This window comes from Choloepus didactylus, chromosome 27 (genome assembly GCF_015220235.1).
Source record: "Choloepus didactylus isolate mChoDid1 chromosome 27, mChoDid1.pri, whole genome shotgun sequence".
In the NCBI taxonomy this organism is placed as follows: Eukaryota; Metazoa; Chordata; class Mammalia; order Pilosa; family Megalonychidae; genus Choloepus; species Choloepus didactylus.
The window spans coordinates 9,266,485-9,290,681 of record NC_051333.1 but is presented as its reverse complement, the minus strand read 5'-3'; the positions used below and the strand labels follow the sequence as shown (position 1 = coordinate 9,290,681).

The following is a 24,197-nucleotide window of genomic DNA, read 5'->3' as shown; positions in this document are numbered from 1 at the left end:
GACATCGGTCATCGATCTCAGGAGTCTTCTGAGAGTTCCAGGCAGCCATTATCAACAGATTGTCACTATGGGAGCAGCTGAAGGGTCAGGGGAGTACAGCACCTGAGGACCCTGCCCTGGTCTCCCAGGCAGCCCCTCCTCTGCTTTACTGCCTTCTGATCGCCCCCTGACATTATCCCATCCACCGAGACATGGTGCCTGCCTCCCCCAGCTCTGTTCCACACAGCGAGGAAGGCCGGGCTGGCGCTGGGGCAGAGGCATGAGCAACTCAAGTGCCATCCCATGCACAGGCAGACCGACACTGTGGAGTGTGCAGGAGGGGGTGGTTCTCTGCCAGCTCTCCTGGGCAAAAGGCTCCTGTCTCTCTGCCCACCAAAGCTGTACCCCTGCCCCCGCCCTGCCACAGACAGGACAAATGCTGCCGGGGCTGGCCTGCCTTCCAGGAAAATCTGGACACGGGCCGAGGAGGGGAGGCCCAGTGGGCCTCTTCCACCCCTTCCTGACCAAAGTGCAGTCACCCCTCATCCCAGGTGAGATAACTACAGTCCAGAAAAAGGTCAAGACTGCTGTGCTGGGCTCTGCCCCCAGGACTCCGGACCACACTTGACGTGAGGAGGATGAACGTCTACACTTTTCCCAAGTGTGCCAGAGGCTGGCTCTGGGAAGAGGGGGGCTGCAGGGGTGAAGAGAAGAGACTCATGCAAAAGTGTTGTTTTTTATTTTCTCTCTTGGGCCAGCTACAGCTTCCGACTGACAGAACCTCAAAGCATTAGGGAAAGAGCAGACACGGGGCACGCACGGGAACTCTCGGCTCCAGGGCCCGGGGCTCTAACCCGAGAGGTTGGGGCTGTGGGGGGCTGGGGAGCTCCCTGTGCTAAAGGGCCCAGCCCCAGCGGTGACAGCAAATCTCAGTGGCTACATGTGCTCAGGGTTGGCTGGGGGAAAACCCGGGGCCAGAAACCAGCCGAGACATGGTGCCTGCCTCCCCCAGCTCTGTTCCACACAGCGAGGAAGGCCAGGCTGGTGGTGATGAGAGACCAGAGGCTGACACGGGACCCAAACCCCCAGCAGCACCCACAGCACAGGTCTTTCCCAAAGATTCTGTACAGCTGGTTGTTTGAGGGTGCAGAAGGGCACCATCGGGGGCTTAAATAAAGGGACAGGGGGTGAGGAACGCAGCAGGAACAGAGGATGAGTTCCTAGCCAGGAAGCCCTGGCCCCTGGCACCCCGGAAGCTGCGTGGAGCCGGCACCCTGCCCGCTCTGCTCTGCGGGAAGCCCTGGTGGGAAGGGGAGGGGAGGCCCCGCCCCTCGCTGGGGAGTCCCAGAGCCCAGGGAGAGCAGTGGGGACAGGAGCCAGGGCTGCGGGCCTAGCGCAGGTCCTCCTCGTCGCCCTGGATGGTCTTCTTGATGCGCAGCAGCATGGTGGTGAGCCACTGGTCCAGCCGCGAGATGGAGTCGTGCTCCTTCACCTGGGGGCACAGCGCCGTAAGGGGCCCACACCGGGCTCCCTGTCCCGCCCCACACCCAGCGCTCTCGGCCCCCTCTTGTCTGTACTATCCCGATGCACGACCGGCTTTGGAGGAAAAAATACAACTTTTTAAAAAAAGGCCAGCTCCCTTGTGTGGAGGGTGAGGAGAGGGAGGCCTGGTGACACGGGCTTGTGCAGAGCAGCACGGGGAGGGGGAGGCCGGAGAGAACCTCCAGCCCCACCACGGCCCCCTTCTCCTCGAGTACTTCTTCGCTGAGTCCCCAGTGTCCGACCTGGGGGGCTGGATTGAGCAGAAGGGTGTGGTCTGTCCTCATTTAAGGGCTTACAATGAACTCCTGAGGGGGCACCCAAGGAGAGAGATGCTCACCAGACTCCGACCAGAGTCCAGGAGCAGGACCTGAGCTGGACACAACCAGGTCCCAGAGACTCAGCGAGTAGAGTCAGGAGAGGGAGAAACACCCACACGGCCGGGTCAGGGCAGCTGGTCCTGCAGGATGGGCCTGCGCCCCCTTTCCACCTCTCCGCTCCTACCCACCTTGGGGACTGGGGGCAGGATACAACTCACCCGCCCCCCACACCTGCTCTCCTGGGTCCCCCGAAGTGCCGGGCCTGCGACAGCCTCAGGGTGACCCCAGGTCTCAGCCTTCAGGGGCAGGCAGGTGTGGATGACTCCGCCACCCAGGGCCAAGGATGAGGCCCCGACCTCTCGGTGTCAGTGTCATCTATAACAAGGAACACAGCACCCCGCAGCACTCACCGCCTCGGTGTAGCTGTCTACATTCTGCTCTTCATGGGCTTCTAGCAATTTCTGCAAGAAAATGGCAAACAGGGGGTGGGGAGCCTGGCTGGCCTGAGGCCTGACTGCAGTAGATGCAAGCACATGGTGTCTATCTGGGTGGGTGGGCACTGGGGGAACCCCATGTGGAGAGGGAGAATGGGGCTGTGTCCCACTCCTGCCCCATCCAGCCAGAAACTGCTCATGCTGGGTGCAGCACCAGCGACACAGAACAGCCCACGACGGGGCCGCCACGCAGCCCCCAGTCCTGCCCTTCGCTGCAATATGGCCCGAGCCTCATTTTTCTCATTGAGAAAACAGAGACCAAATGGCACATGAAGGAAGACAAACCAACCAAAGAAACCTCTGAGAATCTGAGCAAATCTCAGCCATTCTGACAATTGGAGGCTGAGCCTCCCGACTCCCCAGCCCTGACTCCCTGGCTGCCCCGTCCAGGGCAAGATGCATGAAAGAGGTCAGGGGAAGGGGGTGCTGAGTGCCCCAGCCCCACTCACCTTCACCAGCTTGCATTCCCGGGAGTCGGAGAAAGCAGGGAACAGCTCCTCATACTTCTGGACAGCCAGCTGAGCAGCAGGGAGAAGCGGAGGAAGGAACAGGGTAATCAGAGAGAAGGGCAGTCAGAGCATCAGCCGGCAGCCAGGGCTCCTCAGTGCCTGCTGCCTGCCTCCGTGGTCGCCGGACTCTGTGCCTGGAGCTGCCCCACGGTGCTGGCTCGGTACAGGCTGCAGAGACACCGCTGGGGCAGGCAGGGGTTCCCAGGGCAACCTCCACACCAGGACCCCTCTCCCAGCCTGGCTCGGGGGCATCCAGGCAGACCAGGTGCTGAGCACTTCGTGGGGACTGCCTTTACCCCTCACGAGCACCCTGCGAGGGCCAAATGCCGGTGACCCCCAGAGAGGGGCCGGGACTGCTCAGGACCTTGGGTAAGTGGTGGGGCGGGAACGTGGCCCAGCCTGACACCGGAGCCTGAGCCCTCAACTGCTTGGCCAGACACCCAGAAAGGGAGTAGGGTGTTTCCATTCAAGCTTGGGGGCACTGAGGCTGGGAGTAGGGCAGCTAGAGACAGCCGGGGAACCCCGGAACCTCCTCCACAGGGCCCTGCCAGGAACTCGGGCCAATCAAAATCAGACACTGACTCGCCAACCCCTTCCCATTGGCCAACCCCTACCCTCTGCCCAGCAGCAACCCCCTTTCCCCCTGCCAAGAAGCCATCATGAACTTGGAAGTGAGAAAGATCTGGAGTCCTGAGGCGAGTTCACAAGTCACCCACGTGGCCTTCAGCGAGGCACTCGTCTCAGCCTCAGCACCTTTAAGTGCAAAGCAGGGCGTCGCTGGCGCCTAATTCAAAAGGAGCCCCTTCAGGAAGAGAGCGGCCGGCACTCGGCGCGGCACAGCAGGCCAGGAGAGGAACCGTGAACGCTCCCGGGGCCAGGCAGGCGGCCCCGAGACAGAGCGCCCCACGTGAGAACAAGAGCCTTCTGCCAGAGGCCAGCAGCTGCCAGGCACGAGCGTGTGGCACCAGGGGGACCCTGTGCAGAGCTCCTGGCCGGGGCTCACCTTGGCATTGAGCATGTCGATGCAGAAGTGGCAGAGAGCCGCCTTGAAGAAGTAGTCCTTGGCGCTGTACTTGAGGAGGGGGCTGTCCATGGCGGTGGTCCCCACCTGCGGCCATGTGAAGGGGCGCTGTGAGTGCAGGGTCGGGCAGCTAAGGGGGCAGGGTCATCTGCTGGGCACTTGGGGCCAGCCAGGAGCTGGGTCCATGCCCAGGGGCGAGGCCCTGTTACCCGGGATGCCAAGGGCAGGGAGGCCAGGGACCAGCCCTGGGGAAGTTGGCAAGTGGTGAGCGAGCGACCGAGGACCACAGCATGATGGGGAGGGAGCTGGGGGCGCAGCTCCAGGGCTGCACCCAGGTGGCCGTGGGCTCCTGAGGCACCCAAGGGTGGGGTGGAGGCGGCCTTGCTGTCGGGACCGACAGGAGCTGGCACATTGGTGGGCAGGGGGTGGCGGACGGCAGGAACATGAGAGGCAGCGCCCGCCCCCTCTCCCCCAGGGCCAGCCTGCCTGCCTTTCTCCCCACCAGGCCGAACCCACCAGGACAGCTCAGCTGCCCGCCCAGCCCTCCGCACCCAGCAGAGGGGAGCCTGGCCCCCCAGGGAGCCCTCCCTCCCACCGGAGGAGGGGCTTTGCTCCCCAGGCCTCAGCAAGTCTCCCTGTTTCCTCCCCAGCTCTGGTGCTAAGCAGCCTGCCTCCCTCAGGGCTGTCCAGGAAGCACTTTGTGAGAGGATGAGAGAAGGACGTGATCTGGGCAGAGGGCGGTGACACCTCACTGGGCAGAGGGCTGAACACAAGGTGTGAGGAAAATGACAGGGCTGAAGAGGGGGCGGACAGAGTGAGGATAGGCTGGGGGGTGGGTGGTAAACAGGCCCTGGTGCCAGGAAGGTGCCCGGCCCTCCGCAGAGAAGGACCCGGAGTGCCACCTGACCTGCTCGTAGATGTCGATGGCCTTCTGATACTGCTCCAGCTGGGCGGCGTAGCCGGCCACCTTCAGCAGACACTTGTTGGCTGAGCTGTGTGTCAGGGGAGAGAAAGGAGTTGTGGGGGCAGGTCTTGCATCTGCTGAGGCTACGGGGTGGCAGGAAGAGGGGGCCTGATGCCCGAGTTACCTGTTGGACTCCTCGCTTTTGTAGTAGTCTGCTGACTGCTCATAATGGGCGATTGCCTGGGGAGACATTGGTGGGGGCTGTGGGCTCGAGGGGAGGAGAAGTGGGGGGGCCTCTACTGTGGCCCCATGGCGCCCTCAGGTCTTGGCCCTGGGGCACAGCAAGACCCCATTAGCCAAACGAGCCTCGGTGGAGTTGTGCCCATGCCCCTGCCTTGCTACTCAGCTGCCAGGGGATCCAAGGGGTGGAGAGGACAGAGAGGCCCGTGTAGCACCCACCCGCCCCCAAGGCTGCCCACCAACCTTCTCGATGTCCACCAGCTCCGTCTCATAGATCTCAGCAATGGAGATGTGGTGCTTGGCTGCAATCGTGAATCGGCCCTGGATGGGACAGGGGAAGGGCCAGCTGGTGACCAGGGATGTCCTCCATGCCCCGCTTTACCCCTCTACACCCAGGACCTTTCAGTTCCCAACAAGCTGGCGATTCTCGCCCCTCCACCACACCTGAAGGGTGAAGTATGCAGAAGAAGGAACGAGGGGCAGGAGAGCATAGGGTTTAAAAGGGAGGGCTTGGGAGTCACAGAGAGCAGGGTGCAAGTGGCACCCTAGCCGAGCAACCTTGGGCAAGTCACTTTACACCTCTGGCCTTGGTGTCCATCCTGTCCACAAGGGCGCAGGTGGAAGGTACAGAAGACCAGAATAAACGTGTGTGAGTGCTTGGCACAGGCCGTGGTGTCAAGGGGGTACTGGAACGATGGTTCCAGAGAGGGCCGAGGACCAGTCCAGAGCCACCTGGTCTAAGGCTTCGCAGAAACCAGCCTGAGAGTCCTCACCACTCAGCGGGGACTCCCACAGCCTGATTCTCCCACAGCCTGCCCCAGGTCCTCCTAGTGCTTTCCACAGGGAAGCCTCAAGACACGCCACCCACCCGCCTCCACCAGTGTCCTCCAGGGCCACCCCTTGCAGAGGGCAGTCGTGAAGGGCGGGGGGTGGGCTGGGTCTCAGCAACTTCTGCTTGTAGCTTTCTGTCCCTGGGCAAGTCAGGTGCCTTCAACCCCCCTTTCCTCAACTGGAAAATGAGGCAACAGTGTCCATCTCACGGGGGTGTTGCAGAGGAAGATCAGTAAGTGGCCCGGCTATTGTCACTGTCATTACTCTCACCAGCTGGCCCTGAAGGCACCTGGCCAGGGCAGCAGGAGACAGAGGTGGAGTGAGGGGGGAACAGCCAGGAGTGGGGGGAGCCTGGGGACGGGCTGAAACCCTGGCTAGGGCAGGGCAGGCTGCTGAGCCCAACCCTCCTGCTCTTGTGGGTAGCTAGTCATGTGGGACATTTGGTCAAGGGGGAAAGTGCTGGAAGCCTCCCCATCCCCCCATACACAACAAAGGTAACCTCTTAAAATGAAAGCAATGACGGCCTCTGGGGAGGCTGCAGGCAGGGTGGTACGAAGAAGGGCCGCCAGGCTCCTGGGTGGGCTTGCTGGGAGCAGCCAGCAGGGGCGGGGCTGGCAGGGGAGCTGGGGGAGACCTTCCCCACAGTGCTCCCACAGGGGGCTGGGTGGGGCCCACAGCACGGTCACGGGAGTCCCCTTGGCAGCCCCCAGGCCCCGCGTGGCTGGCGGGGAGGAGAGGTAAGCAGTGGCCCTTACCATGTCCGTGTAGATCTCGATTGCTCTCATCAGACAGTTGATGGCCTCTGAGGAGAGAAAAGGGGGTGGGGAGGAGAAGTGAGAAAGCGAAGCCCTCGCAGCAGAATCTGGAATGATGAGGAAGATGCAAGGGCGGGAGCTGCCTACAGAGAAAGCAACAGGCACACGGGGGCTGCCAGGGCTGGGAGAGGTGAAGGAACCCCTGTGCCCCAGGAACTCGGCCAGGCTGTGACTTGCTGGGAGCTTTTTGGGTTGGGGAGGGAGCCCTGTTAATGGGGCTGGCTGCCTTCTCCCTCGAGCTGTCACAATGCCACCACCTTCCTGGCAACCTTGGGGACAGGGCATGGCCAGACTCCCACAGGGCTTCTGGAGCCACAACTGCCAAGTCTCCACTCTCACAGCCCAGAGCTGCTGCAGGGGGGGGAGCGGACAGCGGCCGCCCAGCCGGGCACCCGAGGTGGTCTTGGGGGAAGGAGAGATGCCCAGAACAAGCCCTGCCCCTGCCCCAGCCCGGCCTCGCCTCTGGAAGGTGGCAGCTGGGCAAGGCAAGCGCGAGGCCCCTCCAGCCTGGCATCTCCACCAGCTTCCCCTGCCCACGTCTCCATGTCCGGCCCCCACTGTGCACTTCTGGAAGCTTCTTAAACTGGCACTGCCAGCCACGGCCCGTCTCAAACCACAGGGCTCACCACAAAAGCCAACCCAACCGTACGACCTGAGGAGAGGAACTGGGCTACCTTTGTTGTACTATCTCTTGCAAAATTTCAAATTTGGAAAAGGTGTTTTTTTTTCTTGACAAGTTATTTGGAGAAGAGAGAAAAGCATGAGTGGGAGGCATTTTCTAGCAGACAGAAATGAGCTCTCAGGGTGGATTTTTTTTAAAACCCCACTTGAAAGCATCTCAGAGGGTGGTGCTGGGGGAGGCAGGAAGGGGGAGGTGGAAGAAGGGGCTCAGGGTCCACCCCGCAGCCCAGGGCATTCGCAAGGTCCGGGGCAGCCCCCTCCCGGGCTGAGATGCCCGAGGCGCACTGCCTGGGCCTGCCCTCCAGGGGCTGACAGTCTTGCTGGGACACAGAACCTTCTTCCTGGGAGACATCTGGTTGGCGGCTCTGAATCTCAGACCATGATGGGGCTTCTGGGGAGCCATGAACTCCCTGAATTTACGTGCAAAAGGTGGGTATCTTGGGGAAAGGGGAGTTTTATCCAATTCTCAAGGCCTCTAGGGAGCCAAAATAAGTTTAGAGAACATATACCAGTCAAAGTTCTGAGACTGAAAGTCAGAAGCTCAGGCACTAGGGAAGAGAAAAGGAAGGGAAAAAAGGGACAGAGGAGGCAAGGGAGTGAACACAACAAAGGAATCAGGCCCTAAGCGGTGCTACTTTCCCATGCGCACGCGCACTGGTTAACGGCGCAGCCGGGCTGCGGTGCAGGGGGAAGGGCGGGCAGGGCAGCGGCTCCCTCCCGGGCACCTGCGGGCAGAGGCGCAAAGGCTGCTCCCTGGTGAGGGCAACAGCTGGGGAGAGGCTGGAAGCTCCCCTGGCGGGACAGGGTCCCCGCAGCTGCCACCCTGGGCCAGCAACCTGGGTCTGCTGGCACGGGCACTGGCTGTGACGTGCTGCCAGCAAGGGGCACCCTGGAGTGGCGCGGGGAGAAGGCGGATCCCCAGGCAGTGACTCGGATTCCCGGGTCCAGTCCCCTTCAGGCCCCCAGAGCCCTCCAGTGGATGGCCTGCAGGCACGCCCGAGGGGCAGAACAAGCCCCAAATGCCCTGGCCCAGGGGGCGGCGCTCCAGCCCCGCTGGGCCATCCACCCTGCAGAACCAGAGAGCTGGAGCTGGAGAGCGGCTGCAGGGGTTACCCAGCCCCAGGTCTTGAGTTTACGGATGGGGAAACTGAGGCCCAGAGCCCAGAAGGCACTGGCTCCAGCAGCAAGGCAGGGCTCTCTACCTACCCTGCTCCAGCCGCCTGTCCCCACCAGGGTCATGTCCCCGAGGATGCCAAGCTCCGTTCCTGCCCCTGGCTGAGGCTCCCCCATCAGCCCCCGGTCCTCAGGCTGCTTCCTCCTCTGTTTAAGGCAAACTGCAGGATATCGGGAGGAAGCTGACTGGGTTAAAAGATTGTGCCAAGTGCCGGGTACCCAGTAGGTGCCAGTAAACGGCAGCTGGGGGCAGGAGGGGCCCCCACCCATTTAATCCGCTTCCCTGTCCTGAGTCTGCACAGAGCCATCGGGCTGTGGTAGGGGGATTCTGAGGTCACGGTGACAGCTGGAACATCCTCTGCCCTCCAGTGTGATCCAGAGCAGCAGGCTGTCCCCATCCCCAAAGCCCACACTCGGGGTGGGGAGACAACAGGGGGCGGGACCCCTGGTAGGCCTCCCTGCTCTCGGCCAGAGGGCTGGGCAGGGGCTCCTGCAGGAAGCACCAGCTGCTGGGGCAGGTGAGGACCCCAGGGAGCAGGCCACCTGTGCCGGGGAACTGGGCAGGGCTCCAAGCTGGCCCCTCTCCAGCTCAAGGCTCCTGGCTGAGGGGCAGTGGCTGTGGGGAGCCCCACCAGGCAAGGGGCACACAGCTCAGGGGGGCCAAGAGCTGCCTCCCCAAACGCCTCCTCCTGAACACTCATCCCACAGCAGGTATCCTGCAGGCCGATCTGCGCACATTCTCCGCTCATCTCTGCTTTAGTGGGTGAGGAAATGGAGGCTCAGTGAGATTAAGCGCCACGTGCCCAAGATCACAAGGGGAGCCGGGGCCTCCCGGACCAGCGGCTGGCTAGGGGCCGAAACCACACAGCGCCGCCCGATGCGCCAACACACAGCTGCCACTGAACAGCTGCTCTCAGTCACAGGGTGGTTGTCACCCCATGCTGCCAACGCGCCATCTCCTCCCATCCCCAGCTGGCCTGTCCCTGGCTCGGAGACATCAGCGCTGGGGGCTGGGGTTGGTACTTTTGAGGCTGGTGGGCTCGGGGCACTTCTCCAACACCCCTCCCTGCTCAGCACCAGTACCCAGGGCTCTGGCCAAGGCCTCTGCTCCCCAGCTCTGCCCCAATTAGGCTCTCCTCTGTACAACCACTCTGCTGGTTTCCCTGAGGTCTCCCCCAGTCAACCCCCCACCCCCAACACCCCATCTCCCAGGGCAGCTAGCGCCAGCCCTGCAGTGTGCTCACAACGCTCCCACAGGGCAGTTCCTGCAGGGCAGTTCCAGTATACTCTGACTATGTACTGCTTTCCCACCAGCCAGGGCCCTCCCTTCAGGGCTTCATAAGGCCAGGGACGGGCACCTGTGACATCGACCCCACCCCAGCCCCTGGCCTCAGCACAGGGCACACACCCTGCAGAAAGCTGGAAAAGGACACAACACTTCAATGCCAAGCAGGGCCTGTCCACAGGAAGCTCTGGGGTTGTTTAAAGAGCGCATGGCACTGTGCACACATCACACTGCTTGGGGCCTGCTCGGCTCTCACCCCAGAAAGGAGCCCTTCCAGTCACTTCAGAGCAGCAGCTGAACTTCACAGATGCTAACCCAGCGGCATCTCCAGGCCAACCAGTTCCCCAGGGACCAGAGGGGAAGGCAGAGGGAGGGGTTGGGGGATGCAGAGGCTCCCCAGGGCTGCCTTGGGTCATCATCAGGGTACCCACAAGGCTGACCTGGCCCACCAAGATGACAGTCCAGCTGGCTCCGAGCCGCCCCCAGGCCTGAGCCCACCAGCTGACCCACCAGGCAGACACCTGTGAGATGCCTGCGGGAGGAACGCGCCTGGGAACTGACCGTCCCTGACAACCGTACACTGTCATCTCCGACACTGGGGTGCGGCCCCACGCGCGGCAATCCTTGGAGAAGCCTCAGCACACTGTCGCAGACTGTCCTCTCTGGGGCAGCCCAGGTTCTCATTCCAAGATTATGTGTTTCCCGCTAATACCCATTTATTTTCCCCTCTGAGAGGACAGTGATTGTAGATGGTCATTTGTTTTAAATGTCTGCTTGCTAAGATGCAAAGTTAGCAGACTTTATCTGGCACCAAGATTTAAAAAAAAAAATTTAAATTCCTGCCCATGAAACTCAGAAGCTGGGAACCCAATGGCTAAGCTTTTACATCAGGATGGGCCCAGGGGGGTAAAAGGTTTTCTCGCTCTGCATCTGCCCCACACTGGGCTTTGGTCCCCAGCACACTCTCATTTTAAGTGACTTGTTCTCTGGCAACTGCATCTCAGGCTGTTTCTCTGATTTTCCTCCAGGGTGTGGAGAAGCCAGGTTAGGATAATTTCCGCTCCCTTTTTGGCAACACCTCCTACCTGGCTGGTCTTAGAAATCCCCCCTCCTCCTCTGCTTGGTAATTCTGACAACAGAACAGATTTTTCCTCTCTCCCTGGCATGCGGTGGGTCTGAAAAGTAACTCCCACTCCCAAATGTTCGGCAGGCTCAGGGAAGGGAGCGATCAGCTGCACATACAAAGTATTTGGAGGGAAGGAGGGCTTGGAGCGGATACGAATGCCAAACGGAAGAGAGCCAATTTTGAAGTTAACACTCAGTTTGCCTCCCTGCCACCCTATCTGCATGTTGGCCACTGAAGAAAAACAGAGCCACGAAGAAACCTGAGGCCTTATCTGGAGAGTGCCCAGATGGCGCCCCAGGCAGCTGGCCCTGGGAGGCCTGCAGAGCCCCGCACCTTGGGGGTCGGCCTTCTTGAACGCGTTGCCGGCGTCCACAAAGCAGGTGGCAGCGTCGTGCTTGCTCTGGAGCTGCAGGTGCAGCTGAGCGGCCTGGCAGAAAGCGTTTCCGGCAGCTGAAACAGAAAAGAGTGATGTGGTCTTAGTGGGGCTCCACGCTTCATAGAGCCACACAGACATTGCCCTGGGGTGGGCCGAGTGCTCACGAATGCAGAAACAGAGTCCCCAGGAAAGGAAGTCACAGGCCTGGGGGAGCCCCCGTCAAGGTCAAGACCTTGGGTCTCCTGGTGGTGTCAAAGGGAGGGGGAGCTGTCTTACAGAAAAGCCCTAGAGCCCCAGGGGTACAGAAAGAGCCAGGGTGTGCCCGGCTGAAACAGCACATCTCTAGCCCCAGCCTTTGCCAGCGTCTCCAGGCCACCACTTCTAAAGATCCGAGGGGAAGGCAGACAGAGCCGAGAGCTACGGAAGACACAGAACCGTGAGGCGACCTCCTCCTGACCTCGGCAGCCCTTCACCAGAGGCCACGGGCAAGCTGCATGGTGCTGAGGTTTGGGGAAGAAAGGGGATATTAAGAATAAACGAGAGATTTTGGGGTCAAGAGGCCATTTGATTTTCTGCTGCACACATAGTAGTAAAATCTTTCTGTCTTTGAAACCCTGGTGTCTTGGATGGCTGTTAGGCACATCAGACAGAGAAACCACCACTTCTGTCTGGTATCAATTTGGTGACCCAGATAGGACAAAGATTCCTAAGAAGAAGTCCACTGCCTGAAGTTCTGGAGCCCCAGCAGGATAGGTAAACAGACCCTCTGCACCCTAAAAATCTTCTGAGACAAACAGCTTCCAGTTCCAAGTCTAGATATCTGACTGGTATCTGTAACTAACCACCATGGAAAAAGAGTTAAGAATTCAAATGACTCAATCTGACAAGAGGCTAACTTGAAAGAATGCTTTTAGGACTTGAAAAACTGGCAAATCAGGATCAGGGTGATGGATGCTAAAAAATATCCTTAAACCTGAGTCTCAAGACAAAACAGAACCCAAGGGAGAAGCAAGCACCTGAAAGCCAATGGAAGCCAGAGGAGAAAGAAGACAGCACCGTGTGCATCACCATGTGATGGAAAAGCCAAGGAACCCAAACGTTGCCGACAAGCCAGGAGATACCAAATCCAGAAGGAAGCAAGCCTTCTAGCCTCAAAACTATGAGACAATAAATTCCTGTTGTTAAGCAAAAACAAAATAAAACAAAACAAAAAACATTTATTCTCCTTTCCCAAGTCCATTTCTTCCCCTCACAGCTCCCAGAGGGTCTCCCCGTCCAATGCCCCCCATTCCTCTGGCTCTGTCCACGTTTCCTCGAGTAGAGCCACTGTGGGCCCAGGTGCAAGGCGCTGCCTTGGACACCTGCATGTGGTCACCTTCCATGGGTTCAAGCCATTCTGTTCCCGGCTCAACTGGCCTGAGGGAGGACACAGGCTGTCCCGTCCTCCCGTGGAGGCACCCACTGGGCCTCACAGGGGGGCTGGGGTCAGCGGGAGCTCCGACAGCCACACCCAGCCCAGCTCTGAGACTCTTTCCCTTCCTTCTCCTCCAGCTGAAGCGGAATCACCGAGTTCCTGAGCTGGAAGAGAACCGAGAGGGCCTAGTACCCCCGCCCCTCCCAGCCATCTAACTTCTGAGCAGCAGAATAGACAAAGCTGCCCAGATTTTCACCACATAGGATTTCTTGGTTATTTTTAAGAGCTCCAACTTGAGTGTAAAATTTCCAGAAAAGGGGCTATCAGAGGGTCAAACAGCCTTGGACTTTGCTTGCATGGTGGGGGGTGGGGCGGGTAATAAATTTGAGGGGGAAACATCTCCATGACTGAAAGATATTCTTTCTCTAAAGATACTTTTTTATTTGGAAATATAACAATACACATAACATTGGGCTTTATGTACTTTGTGAAAGCTCAGGAAAAGCTCTGTTAATTTTTAGGAAACCAAAAACATTCCTAGGAAAGGATAACTGATGTCACCCTGAGACCTCCCACCCTGCCTCCATGGGCCCACCCCATGTCCATCCTTGTAGTTAGCCAAAGGTCCTCCTTGGTTCCCAACATTGGGTCTTTTGTTTTATTTCTTTGACCAAATCTTGCCCACATTTGAAGCCATGTTATGAAATCAGCCTGAACCGGACTTCGCCCACTGGTTTTCCCAGCCTCTCCCCAGGCTGTCAGACAGCTCCCAGCTCCCCAGACATATCCTCCAACTCTGTGACTCCACCTTGGCTTGTGGATCTCCACCAAGCTCCAGACTGACTACAGTCTAACCACAAACCTCAAAGCCACGTCAAAAGAGCCACGGCTCCAACTAGCACCCTACCCATCAACGTGAGGGGTGAGTGTCTCGGCAGCCCCATCACTGGGGTGCCCTCTTCCAAGTCTAGGGAGCAACAGGTGCCCAAGCACGGTGCGACCAGCAACATGCTGAGGCTGCCAACATGCGTGACTGAGTGAGAGCACCGAGAAGGCAGGGCTTGGGCATCCTGGAGGAGCTCCTAACGTCCTCTGAGAGCTCTTCCTCCCCACTCCTAGGTGGGAGACGAGCCACTAACAGGGATGAGGACTCTCGGCTACTGCATGTGTTGAGTGCTGACCGCTCTGGGACCTTGAGCTCCATGACTGCACACTGTGGGCCCATGGGGTCTGGACTATACCAGGGAGGAAACAGATTAGGAGAGGTCAGCTGACTCCACCAAGGTCACACAGCTAGTCTGAGCTGGGATGCAAACCCAAGTCGCTCTGGCTTTAAAGCCCAAGTAAGCAGGGCAGGTCAGAGCCTGGTTTCTGAATCCTGGTTCTGTGACTTACTAGTTGTGACACCTTGGATAAGGGCTGAACCGAGCCTCAGCCTCTGAACCTATAAAATGATGACTGTGACAGCACCAACCCTCGGAGGGTGGCTGTGATTATCCAAGTAAATCACACATCCTAGGAGCTTAGCAGAGCACTCAGAAAATGGCAGCTGCAATTCACACTGTGCTTTGATCCTAACCTCTCCTCCAGAGAGCCCCGAGTGGGGAGAGCCCCCGGAACTGCAGGCGAAAGGCAGCACTGCCAGACAAGCTTCAGCCCCAGCACTTCTCGGCTGGGCTCCTCGAGTAGAAACCAAGCATATTCCCACTTGGAAGCACTTCCAACATCCTCCCAGCGTAGAATTTGGTCTCTGATGGGAGCACCTGGGAGCAGTCTTAGGGAAACCTTAAACTCTGAATTTAGGGACAAATCCCTCAAAGAGCACAAACTTGCTTATCAATCCATGTGGGTCTATCTAGAACCAATAATCTATTTATCCCTATCCTTCCATCCTGTCTCCAAGCCCCTAGAATCCAAGTTGTAAAATAACCCAGTGGGCACAAAATGATCCAACAGCAGGCCAGAGGGTTTCTGATGCCGGAGGTGGCACAACAAGAGAGGGGACTGTAAGGCCGGCCCTCCAGCCTTTGTGACAGGAGCCGAAGGGAAAGAGGAGAAAGAATCAAGGAGGAGTTCTAGCAGAGACAGAAGGGGCCCATCACATACCGCTCCAGTTTTTGGCCATTTTGAACATGTTGGCTGCCCTGGCGTAGATTTCGCATGCCTCCTCTATTTTGGATGAGCCTCTACAGCAAAAAAGAAAGAAAAAAAGGGTAAGACAATCTAGTCTGGCATCAGAGAAAAGAGACATTCTGCTCCAAAGACAGCAGAGCTGTGCCCCCACCCCGCCCCACCCCACCTCCAGCCCCCAAACTCCCTGGTGAAGCCAGTTTCCTCGGGAACCCAGCGGCAGCCAAGGCCTCTGCTCCGGGTTCAGAAAAGAACACGTCTGAGCCTCCCACCCCCTCGTACGAAGGCACACTCTGGTGGGCTGGCTTCTGGGATCCCCCAGTGGGGAGGACAGGGTGGGTAGGGGCACTTCCTGCCCACCTCCCCTTGCCGGCCTCTGCCAGCCTCTCCGCCTCCTGCCAGGCTGCCGGGTGGCTGTGGTGGGGGAGCACTCGCTCCCTGGCACTCTGCAAACCCCTTTTCCCCAGGAGACTGTGGGCATGCTGGGGCGACCAGCCCCACTTCAGACTTCCTCGGTGCCTCGTTCCTGTGCCTTGCACACTGCAGTTATTCAGTGGACTTCTCAACCCTTGAAAGTGAGTCATTACCAATTCTGGACCAGGCACTTATAATACAACCATACAGAGAAATACTACTTTCAAACTACGTATATAAAATGTTCCCATTTGTGTGTTTTTAAAAAATGGGGGTGGGGAGAAGATAAACATATATGTTTATATAAACACAGAAATTTCTTGAAAAATAACACATAAGACTATAGCAACCTTTTCCCTACGTGGGGTCTGCAGAGCCCAAGCCGGGTGTGGGAGGCAGACTTGGTCACGGCAAACCCTTTGTGCTGTCTGAATTTATTTTTACCACCTGCATATTTTATCTATTCAATAAAACATATAATTTTAAGTATTACGATTTCTTTTTGGCCCTATACCCCAGCAATAAACAATGTTTCTAGCAATTTATCCTAATAAACTAATCCCAGTGACCTGGGACCACTGCCAAAAATCCCCATCCCTGGGCACCCCCCCCCCCACCTCCTGCCAGCCTGCCCACTCCTTCGCAGCCCGAGGTGCTCCTCAGGGTAATCACACCGGAGTCCTACGGCCACACGCCCCACAGGGCTGGTTCAGGAGGTGGGGTGGGGCCCAGGGATGGGGATTTTTGACAGTGGTCCCAGGTCACTCAGATGAGCAAGCAGGCTGAGGGTGGGGTGGGGGCTGGAAGCGGCCCCCAGTGAAGGGAGAGGCTGGCCCAGGTCAAGCAAACACCCTCAAGGCTGGCGGGCTGCCTGGACTGGGGTCCTGGCCTCCTGAAGCCAAATCACACCCAGCGTGGGCCCCCGCTCACCCTTCCCACCTCTGGGCATTCTCTGAAAAAGCTCAGGCTCCTGGACGAGCAGAAATGGCACAACCCACAGAGAGGCCCAAAGCCACGTGGCTCAACAGTGACCAGTCAGCCCCAGCTGGTTCTGGCTCACGGGGACAGACCAGGCACTGAACAGGCCTGTCCACTGCAGATCCGGGGCTAAGCCAGCCACAGGCTAACTGTGGGGTGGAGAAGCTGGAGGGATTAATGTCTGCGCAAGCCTCCAGCCTGCCTCCTGCCTCCCAGAATACTCTGGTCCCTGCCTTTCCCCGGCCAGGGATGGCAGGCAGATCCCTGGAGTGAAAAGGCACTTCAGAGATGGAGTCCCACCCTCCTCTCTTAGAGATGAGAGTGAAGCCCCAAAAGATGGAAAGTGACTTGCTTTGGGTCACTGGCAGATTCTGGAGAAGCAGTCACAAGGCCACGTATTCATCCCTGGTAGGGACATGGCAGCATTTATCACCAACAAGGCACTGGAGATGGCAGCAGCAAACAGAGGAGGACTGGGTGGCAGAACTGGGAGAAGCTGGTGACAAACAGCAGGAGCGGCGGGGGGTGGGGAAGAGGGGCATCTCAGTCAGGGAAAGATTCCATGACTAAGGAGCCGCCATGAAATGACGGAAGAACATCCCAGGCAGAGGGCCTGAGGAACAAACGCGGCAGGCAGGTGAAGGGAGAGAAGGGGGCCGTTCTGATCCCAGGGCAGGGAGGGGTGGGAAACGCGGCTGGAGAGGTGGCACGGGCGCCCCATGCCGGAGGGCCAGGACAGGGCTCAGGCCCTATTCTAACACGACTGGAGGCTTCAAAAAGGGCGAAGAGGGACCGATAGCAGGTGCCCAGCTCTGCCGAGCGGCTCCACAGGGCAAGCACGCAGGTTTCCTACTGGTCGGCTCGCTCATCTCCCTCATCTACAGGCAGCCGCTCCATCCAAAAGCGCCAACCCCCGACGGGAAGAGTAGGCCTTCTCCGCTGCCACCTGCTCTGTGCTGGTGCCACCTCTTCTGAAGGGCCCAGAGGCAGTGTGACGGCTGCCTGTCCCTTCCCCATGGCCTCTCCCCAAGGCCGCCTCTGCTTCACTCTCACCTCCTGGGAGGCAGGAGGGGAGGGGAGGCCAGGGCCTGCCAGGCGCAGGGCTGCCTGCAACACCCGCTGGGCTCTGCCTTTCCCCTCTCCGGGCGGAGGAAGCAGGCTCAGGGCTCCCAGGCGCCAGCAGCCACCAACCTTCAGCGACTGCCATCTGGAGCAGTGAGTGCTGCCAGCATGCACAGATGGCCCCGCAGGACGGGGCCAGGGGGTCTGCGGGACAGTCGCAGCCTCCCTCCTTCCCTGCGGTTGAAGCCAGGGCACTTCCTGGCTCCTAAAACGGGCCTTCCCTGTCGCCTGCAGTTCCCTGACGGACCTCAAAAGGCAGGGCCCATCCCTCCCACCCCTCTGCAGAGCCCCAGCTGAGCCCCTCATCCTCTTTCCAAGCTGAGGATGATGACCCTGGCTCTCCACACAGCATCTGCCCTCAGTGGGCGACTGCCTCTTCTAGCAGTCACCGACGTGGCCACCGTGCACGGGCACTGCCTCCAGTGCTCCACCCAAAGCAGCCAGGAGCCCACGGCTCCCTATGACGACCCTGGGAGGCCAGCATGACCTCCGCTTCACAGAGGAGGGAGCTGGGCACAGGGGTGAAGGGACTTGCCCACACTGATACCCTGGGGCAGCAGCAGGCCCAGGAAATGCGACTCCGGACCCTGGAAATCCAGTCTTGCCCTCGCCTCTGACTCACTCTGTGGTCTGGGAGGCTGCCCCTGCCCCGTGTCTAAGAGTCTTCTGGAAGTTGAGGAGGGTGGACACGGTCCCTGTCTGCTCTAGCCTCTCCTCTAGATCAAACAAGTCAATGCTTCTCAGGTTTCCTTCATTTGACAAGTAAGAAGACTCTGCTCTCTGCTGGAGGGCGCTGTGTTTCCTCTTTGGAAAGGGCTGGGATGAATCAGCCAGCCCCTTACAGTGCCGCAGGCAGAGGGACCATGGGGGAAAACGCAGGTTCCGGCTGTCAGCTCCAGCCCAGCCAGGGGAGAGGGCAGTCACCAACCTCCCTACTCCACCGGATGGTACCTGAGCGGTGGGAACCAGGATGGGGTCCCTACAGCGCGCCCCCCCCATCACCTGCAAGAGCTAACTGGTTCACTGCTTCCCAGGCTCCGGGGGCCCGACGCCTAAAGGGTTAGTCATGAGCCCCCTCAGAGGGCCTGGGGGCTGCTCTGCTCCTCCCCTCTCCCCACAGTGCCTGCACAGGGCACAGTGACAGTGATGGCTCTGAGACACCACAGGACACTCCCGTGGCAGGTCTACAGAAGAGGAGCAGAAGGGACTCAAGTCAGTCTCAGGCACTTGCTAACTGCGTAACCTGAGGCTAGAAACCCTTGGACCTCAGCTTTGGTAGTGCAAGATGGAGACAATAAAACCCACCCGGAGGAGTTCCTGCGACAGAGGTAAGGCAGCCTTGCTACCTGGCTGAGAGCCCAGCGTGGAGCAGGAGCTGAGGCGTGGCTGTTCTGTGACGGAGGAGAAACGCACTGAAAGGGATGGGACTCCTCGAGACACGGAGGCAGTGAGGGGATCAAATGCCTACTCTGCGCCCCCCAGCCTCAGTGGCGGGTCTGTACCCGAGGACAACACTCTGCACCTCTCCAGGCTGCTGGGAGCACCTGCTGGCGGCAGCCAGCTAGGTCCCTGCCGCGGATCAGGTGCTTAGTCAATCAGAGCCCTGCAGAGAGCAGATTCTAGAAATGCTCACTTACTCCAAAATCTCACCGGGGGATCGACCTTCTCCACCCCAAGATCAGTTGAGTGTCTGTCGCCCCCTGTTTGGTTCCCACAGAGCTCCAGGCCTCCCACTCCCCACCCTAGGCTGATACACATAGCAGCCGGCCCATCTCCTTTCCAGAAGCTTCAAAGCAGGCGCTGCACCTGCCACACTGCCTGGCAGAGACTCCCAGCAGGTGCTCCTGATTTCCTATGCTGACGGCCTTCTGCATCCCAAAAGGATTGCAATAATCGCAGCTGGAGAATTGAACGTGTTTCCTTAAGAGATTTCTTGAAAGACCCTTGCCTCTCAGTTGCCACATCCTGAAGAGGCGGTGCACCAAAACCTCGGTGTGCCCCAACAGCCAAGCCCCATCCCCGTAAGAGACAAGACCCCTGGGCTGTAGCGAAATGACTGCCCAAGTCCCCCAGAAACCTTGCATCACCCCAGGAAAGACTCTGCTCTGGGCAGGAGAGGCTGTTTTCGTTGGCTCCTGGCAGGCGGCAGGGCACTGCGAAGGAAACGGGGATTTCCATGTGCTCTGCGGGTTGAAGGAAGGCTGGAAGCAAAGCAGGGAGCTCCTCACCCCACAGGAGCCAAAAACCCAGGCACACCAGATCTCAGAAACCCTCCCTGGCCTTGGAGCAACCCTTCCTTCACCAAACAGGCCCCCCCAGAGCCTGGGGTGCTAGTGCTGGTGGCATCGCAAATAGGAACTGATTTGACGTTATTTGACCTGAAGAACGTGCTGTCAGGGTACAGAACACCCTGTCGCTTCTATTTCTCTATCACCTCTGTCTCGACCTGCGATAACAATACCTAACAGCACAGTTGCAACTGCCCAGCGTGCACGGATCGGGGTCAGGCACGTGTGCTCACCCCCTTATACGCCCAATCTCATCCACTCCTTCAAAAGACCTACAAAGCAGGTATTTTTTTTATGATTTTCATTTCACAGATGAAGAAACTTCCTATACACATTGGTATCCAAATGGAAAGAAGTTTTTATCTGGACTGGGGGGGGGGCAAGGAGGAATGCGGGGGTCAAGGAAGAGCCCCAGCTTCTGTTCAGGATCTGTACAACCCCAAAGGGCACGGCCAGCAGGGTCTCAGGATGCCCCCGGGAGACACAGGGCAGGAAGGACACAGACAGTGTCCCCTCTCCCCTCCCCTCTCCTTTCTCTCCCTCTTTCAGCTTCCAGAGTGGAGGTCTGGGCTGCTCCCCTATTCCCCTCCCCATCCCCTCCAGCCCCTGTGGTGCTGCACCAGCTGGGGAGATGAGGAGGGCTCATCTTCTCAATGGCTGCTGGTGCTCCAAAGCCCCAGCAACTGGCCACCCAGAAATAATGAAGAGGGGAGAAGGCACCCAAGCACCCAGGCAGGCGGACTTTTACCCGCCCCAGAGCCTGGGTGAGCGCTGTCCTTCCCGGCCCTTTTGACATGGACAGAACCCTCCCAACAGGGGATGGTGCCACCGCTGCACCTTCCTGACAGGGGAGGAAGCAGCCTCGGGGACAAGCTAAGCCCCACACGCCCCTCTCCAGTCCCAGGATAACACTGAGGGCCGAGGAAAGGTGGGTATGAAATATTCGGTGCCTTGAGTGACTCCTGCCCACAAGGTTACCCCCTGCGTGGCTCCCAGACAGGTCCCCGTGCCCTCTGCTCCTTCTTTCAAACAGGGGGAAACTGCCCTGTTGTGGGTCGGGGTGGGGGGGTGTTTAGGGGATGCTGGGAGTCCCCAAGACACTTAGTTGGCCAACATCCTTCTTCATTCTAGGGTCCAGAAATGGGCTCAAGCCTCCAAGAGAAACTATGGCGGAAAGTACAGCCGAGGGCTAGGCGTTAAGGGCTTGGAACTGGATAGACCTGGGTTTAAACACCGTCTCTCCCACTTATGGACCGTGGATGGGCAAACAGACTTCTGGAAGCCTCCACTGATGAGAGAACGCAGGTGAAGTGCCGGGCCCAGTCCGGACTCAGGCAGAGGGAGCACACAGTAGACCTTATCTGCTCCCACCCTTGTTACTGCCGCCACCCTCCATCCCATGTCCCCCCTCCCCACAGCTGCGGCACTCATCTTTCCAAAAGGCAATTCGGAGCCCGCCCTGCTCCTGTTAAACTCCTCAACGCTCTTCAGCAACTCAAGTCTAGGCCCTTTCTCACAAGGCGCTCCGGGACTCCGTCTTCCAACGTTATGTTCCAGAAACATGGAACTTTCTGTAGTTAAACCCTCAAACATTGCCCTTCGCACCTCTGGGCCACTGCTCAGGCTGTTCCCCCACCAGAACCCCTGTTCACCTCTGAGTCAGCGCCTGGCCAGCCACTCCTCCAGGGAGCCTTCACTGGTCCCCCAGTTCCCATCACGCCAGGAAAAACCTCCCCTCACACTGGATCTTTTTCCCACACTATTCCAGCTGCCCACAACCCCCTCCCAGGCCCCCATTCCCTTAAGCAAATCCTAGGCTTCCTCGGGGCCCTGCTCACAAAGAACCTTCCTCCAGGACACGCAGCTTCAGGAACTTCCACTTCCAGAACGTCACCTGCACAACATAATCTAGCCCTTCATTACATATGACAATTTGGCAAGCGTTCACTTTGTCTTCCTAACCAGACTGCATGTGCCTCGAGGGCCCTGACAAGCCTGACTGAGCTGCTTCACCAAGCACGACCCAACAGCACACTAACCCCCATGTGAGGGGACCCAGGGTCATGCAGGAAAACGACTTACTTCCTGAGACTGGGCTCTTGGCCCCACCTTCAGAACACTGCACTTGAACTTCAAGGGAGGGAGGAAGAAACACACATACCCTCTCTCTCCTCTCAACCTCTAATATCAAACATTCCTTATCTACAATCAATGCAATATCAGCCCTGGATGTTTCTCTATACCAGGCATTTCTCAGGCACTTTCTTCAAGTTCTTTTTGCTAAATATAATTCAACCTCAAACAACACCGGGGACTCCTTCTCCCCTGCATTTCTTACCAACTCCTGCTGGGCTCCTAATACAGTCTCTTCCAATCTCCAGGCCCTCCTTCAAATCCCATTCCCTAGACTTCTGGAAGATTCTCCCATCCCACAGCATTCCCCAGTATGCCTCTTTCAGGGTCCCTGAGTCTGTGCACCCCACCCCCCACCCCCTTCCTTCGGTTCTCAATTCTCTACAAACCCACAGTCCCTTTCCCAGGCCGCCTACCCTTCACCCTTTCAGGTCCCTCCCTCAGCCCTCCCCCTCCTTTCTGCTCCCTCTGCCCAGAGCCTCAAGCCCCTTCCCCCAGCCCTACTGGGTACCCCTGGACCAGAGCCCTTTTCCTGCTCCTTTTCAGCTCTTTTCTCTGCCTTATCACACTTAGGCTTCTCCCTTCTCTGACCCCTCCCTCAACTCTCCCAGAGTCTCCCCTCAAGCTCCTACCTCCATCCTCTCCAGGCTCCAAACCCCTTAGTGCAGAAATGTAGTGCTTTTGGAACTTTAACCATGTGCCAGGCTCAAGTCTAAGCACTTTGCACACATTTTTATTTAATCTCTTAGGAAATCACGGAGGTAGGTTTCCCTGGAATTCCCCCATAAGAGGAAAGTTAAACACTTACCCAAGGTCACAAAGTAAGCAGCAGAGCCACACTTTGTGACGTTCCTAAACCGCTAAGATTCTTCAAAAGAGGATCCTCAGGGTTACTTGTATGACCTAACATGAATTTTATGTGAAATGTCTGCCACAGTATATGTGTGCCAACCTCCTTAAGACATCTTAGCAGGCCAGTGCTATCCTCCTTGGACTTCCGAGTCTTTACTCAATGATGACATAGCAGGCCCTGAGCCCCCCTTTTGGTTTTCTCAGTCCCCTTAGTTCTCTCTTTGACTTCTAGGTCTCCAGTTCCTCTGCTCAGACTTCCTCGCCCTGCCTTCCGTCTTAACTCCATCACCCCAGTGACTCCTCCATTCAGGCCCCACTCAAGAGTAACACCCCTTAGACTGACCAGGCTCATATTCACCCTAGGCATCCACACACACCTCAGTCTTTGGGCTCATCACTCTCAGATCACCTTAGCTCTGACCCCCTTGAATTGGTGGCAGAGTCCACCAGCCCTCATCCAATCACTGGGGCCGCATAAGTCCACCACTGCAGGCCTGGGGAAGGTCAACCCTTCGGGCAGGTGCCCTCTGTCCGGAAGCCCCATCACACCCGCCTGGGATCCTGCAAGTCGGTTCTCCTGGCGTTGAGAAAGGCTTCTCAACCTGCCTACCGGCCCCGCTTCCGCAATTCCTTCAGGCCGAGCCCCTTTCCAGGCCTCAAACTATGCAGAGTCTTTCGGCCCAAGGTTTCCTCCCGCCCGTCTTCAGCCTGGGTCCCCTTCGCCACCTTGAAATGGTGTCGCCTCGACCTCTCGATCCAGGTTCCCTCTGCGGTCTCAGATTGCCTCTCCTCAAACCGCGCTGCCACGGCCCGGGCCTCCAGGCTCCCGGCCTGTGTCCTTCTTGCTGCCGACTCCCCCTGGTCCCCTCGGCCCGAGACCTTCCTGCCTCCCCCGCCGCCTCAGGCCTCGACTCCGTCCTCTCGGTCGATGTCCCGCCGGCCCCTCGGCCCGGTTCTTACCCAAAGAGACCGGAGAAGAAAGACTGCGAGTTCTTCACCTTGCGCTCCGCCTCGGCCAGCAGCGCCACCGCCTCCGCTTCCTTCCCCGAATTGTCCATGGCGGCCGCAAGGGGACTCAGCAAACCGCCCGACCCGGATGCTCGGAGGACTCAGCACCCGCCGCTCCCGGCGGGACTGCGGAGCTCAGCGGCCTGCGTTGACGTCGCACCGGCGCGCACAGTCTTTGCCAAGCACCACGTGACCCGCGCCGACCAACCAGCGCGACGCGCAGCGCGACACCCACCCCGCCGGCCACGCCCCGTTGATCGGCGCACGACGCCGGATGACTGGGAACCTCCAGTCGGCGTCCCTATCTTGAGCGCATGCGTATGACACCACCACGTGACACAACCTAACCCAATCGGAATCCCCAATGCCAAAGACCTGCCCCAGAGAGCTACTTTTCTGGATCCTCCTGCCCCAATCAGCAGCAGCAGCCTTGCCTGGGGGACGCCCTCACTGGGGAACTTCGGCACAAGTCAGCTGACCGCCGGCCCTCACGTGACAGCCCCCGACCCCCGCCGAAAGCCCCGCCCATTCCCGGGTTTGACAGTTCCCTTGCGCAGAGTTTAGT

General features: G+C 58.7%; 1 protein-coding gene across 1 annotated transcript; it reads right to left on the bottom strand.

The window, feature by feature from the left end:
* Nucleotides 1-701: 701 nt before the first annotated feature.
* NAPA (NSF attachment protein alpha) lies at nucleotides 702-23,682 on the bottom strand. The gene is made up of 11 exons (XM_037819869.1): nucleotides 23,585-23,682; nucleotides 14,814-14,893; nucleotides 11,251-11,367; nucleotides 6,593-6,639; nucleotides 5,250-5,327; nucleotides 4,951-5,006; nucleotides 4,770-4,854; nucleotides 3,845-3,949; nucleotides 2,782-2,850; nucleotides 2,249-2,299; nucleotides 702-1,471 (listed from the first exon to the last, which is right to left on the bottom strand). The coding sequence occupies exons 1-11, from the start codon at nucleotides 23,680-23,682 to the stop codon at nucleotides 1,370-1,372; spliced, it is 888 nt and encodes a 295-aa protein (XP_037675797.1). The 3' UTR covers nucleotides 702-1,369.
* Nucleotides 23,683-24,197: the final 515 nt, after the last annotated feature.

Excerpts from the sequence above, each read along its gene's own strand:
- NAPA (XM_037819869.1), bottom strand. The coding sequence starts at position 23,682 with ATGGACAATTCGGGGAAGGAAGCGGAGGCGGTGGCGCTGCTGGCCGAG. Across the intron at positions 11,368-14,813 it reads AATGGCCAAAAACTGGAGCG|CTGCCGGAAACGCTTTCTGC; the intron begins GTATGTGATGGG and ends TTTCTGTTTCAG. Across the intron at positions 1,472-2,248 it reads TAGACAGCTACACCGAGGCG|GTGAAGGAGCACGACTCCAT; the intron begins GTGAGTGCTGCG and ends CTGTGCCCCCAG.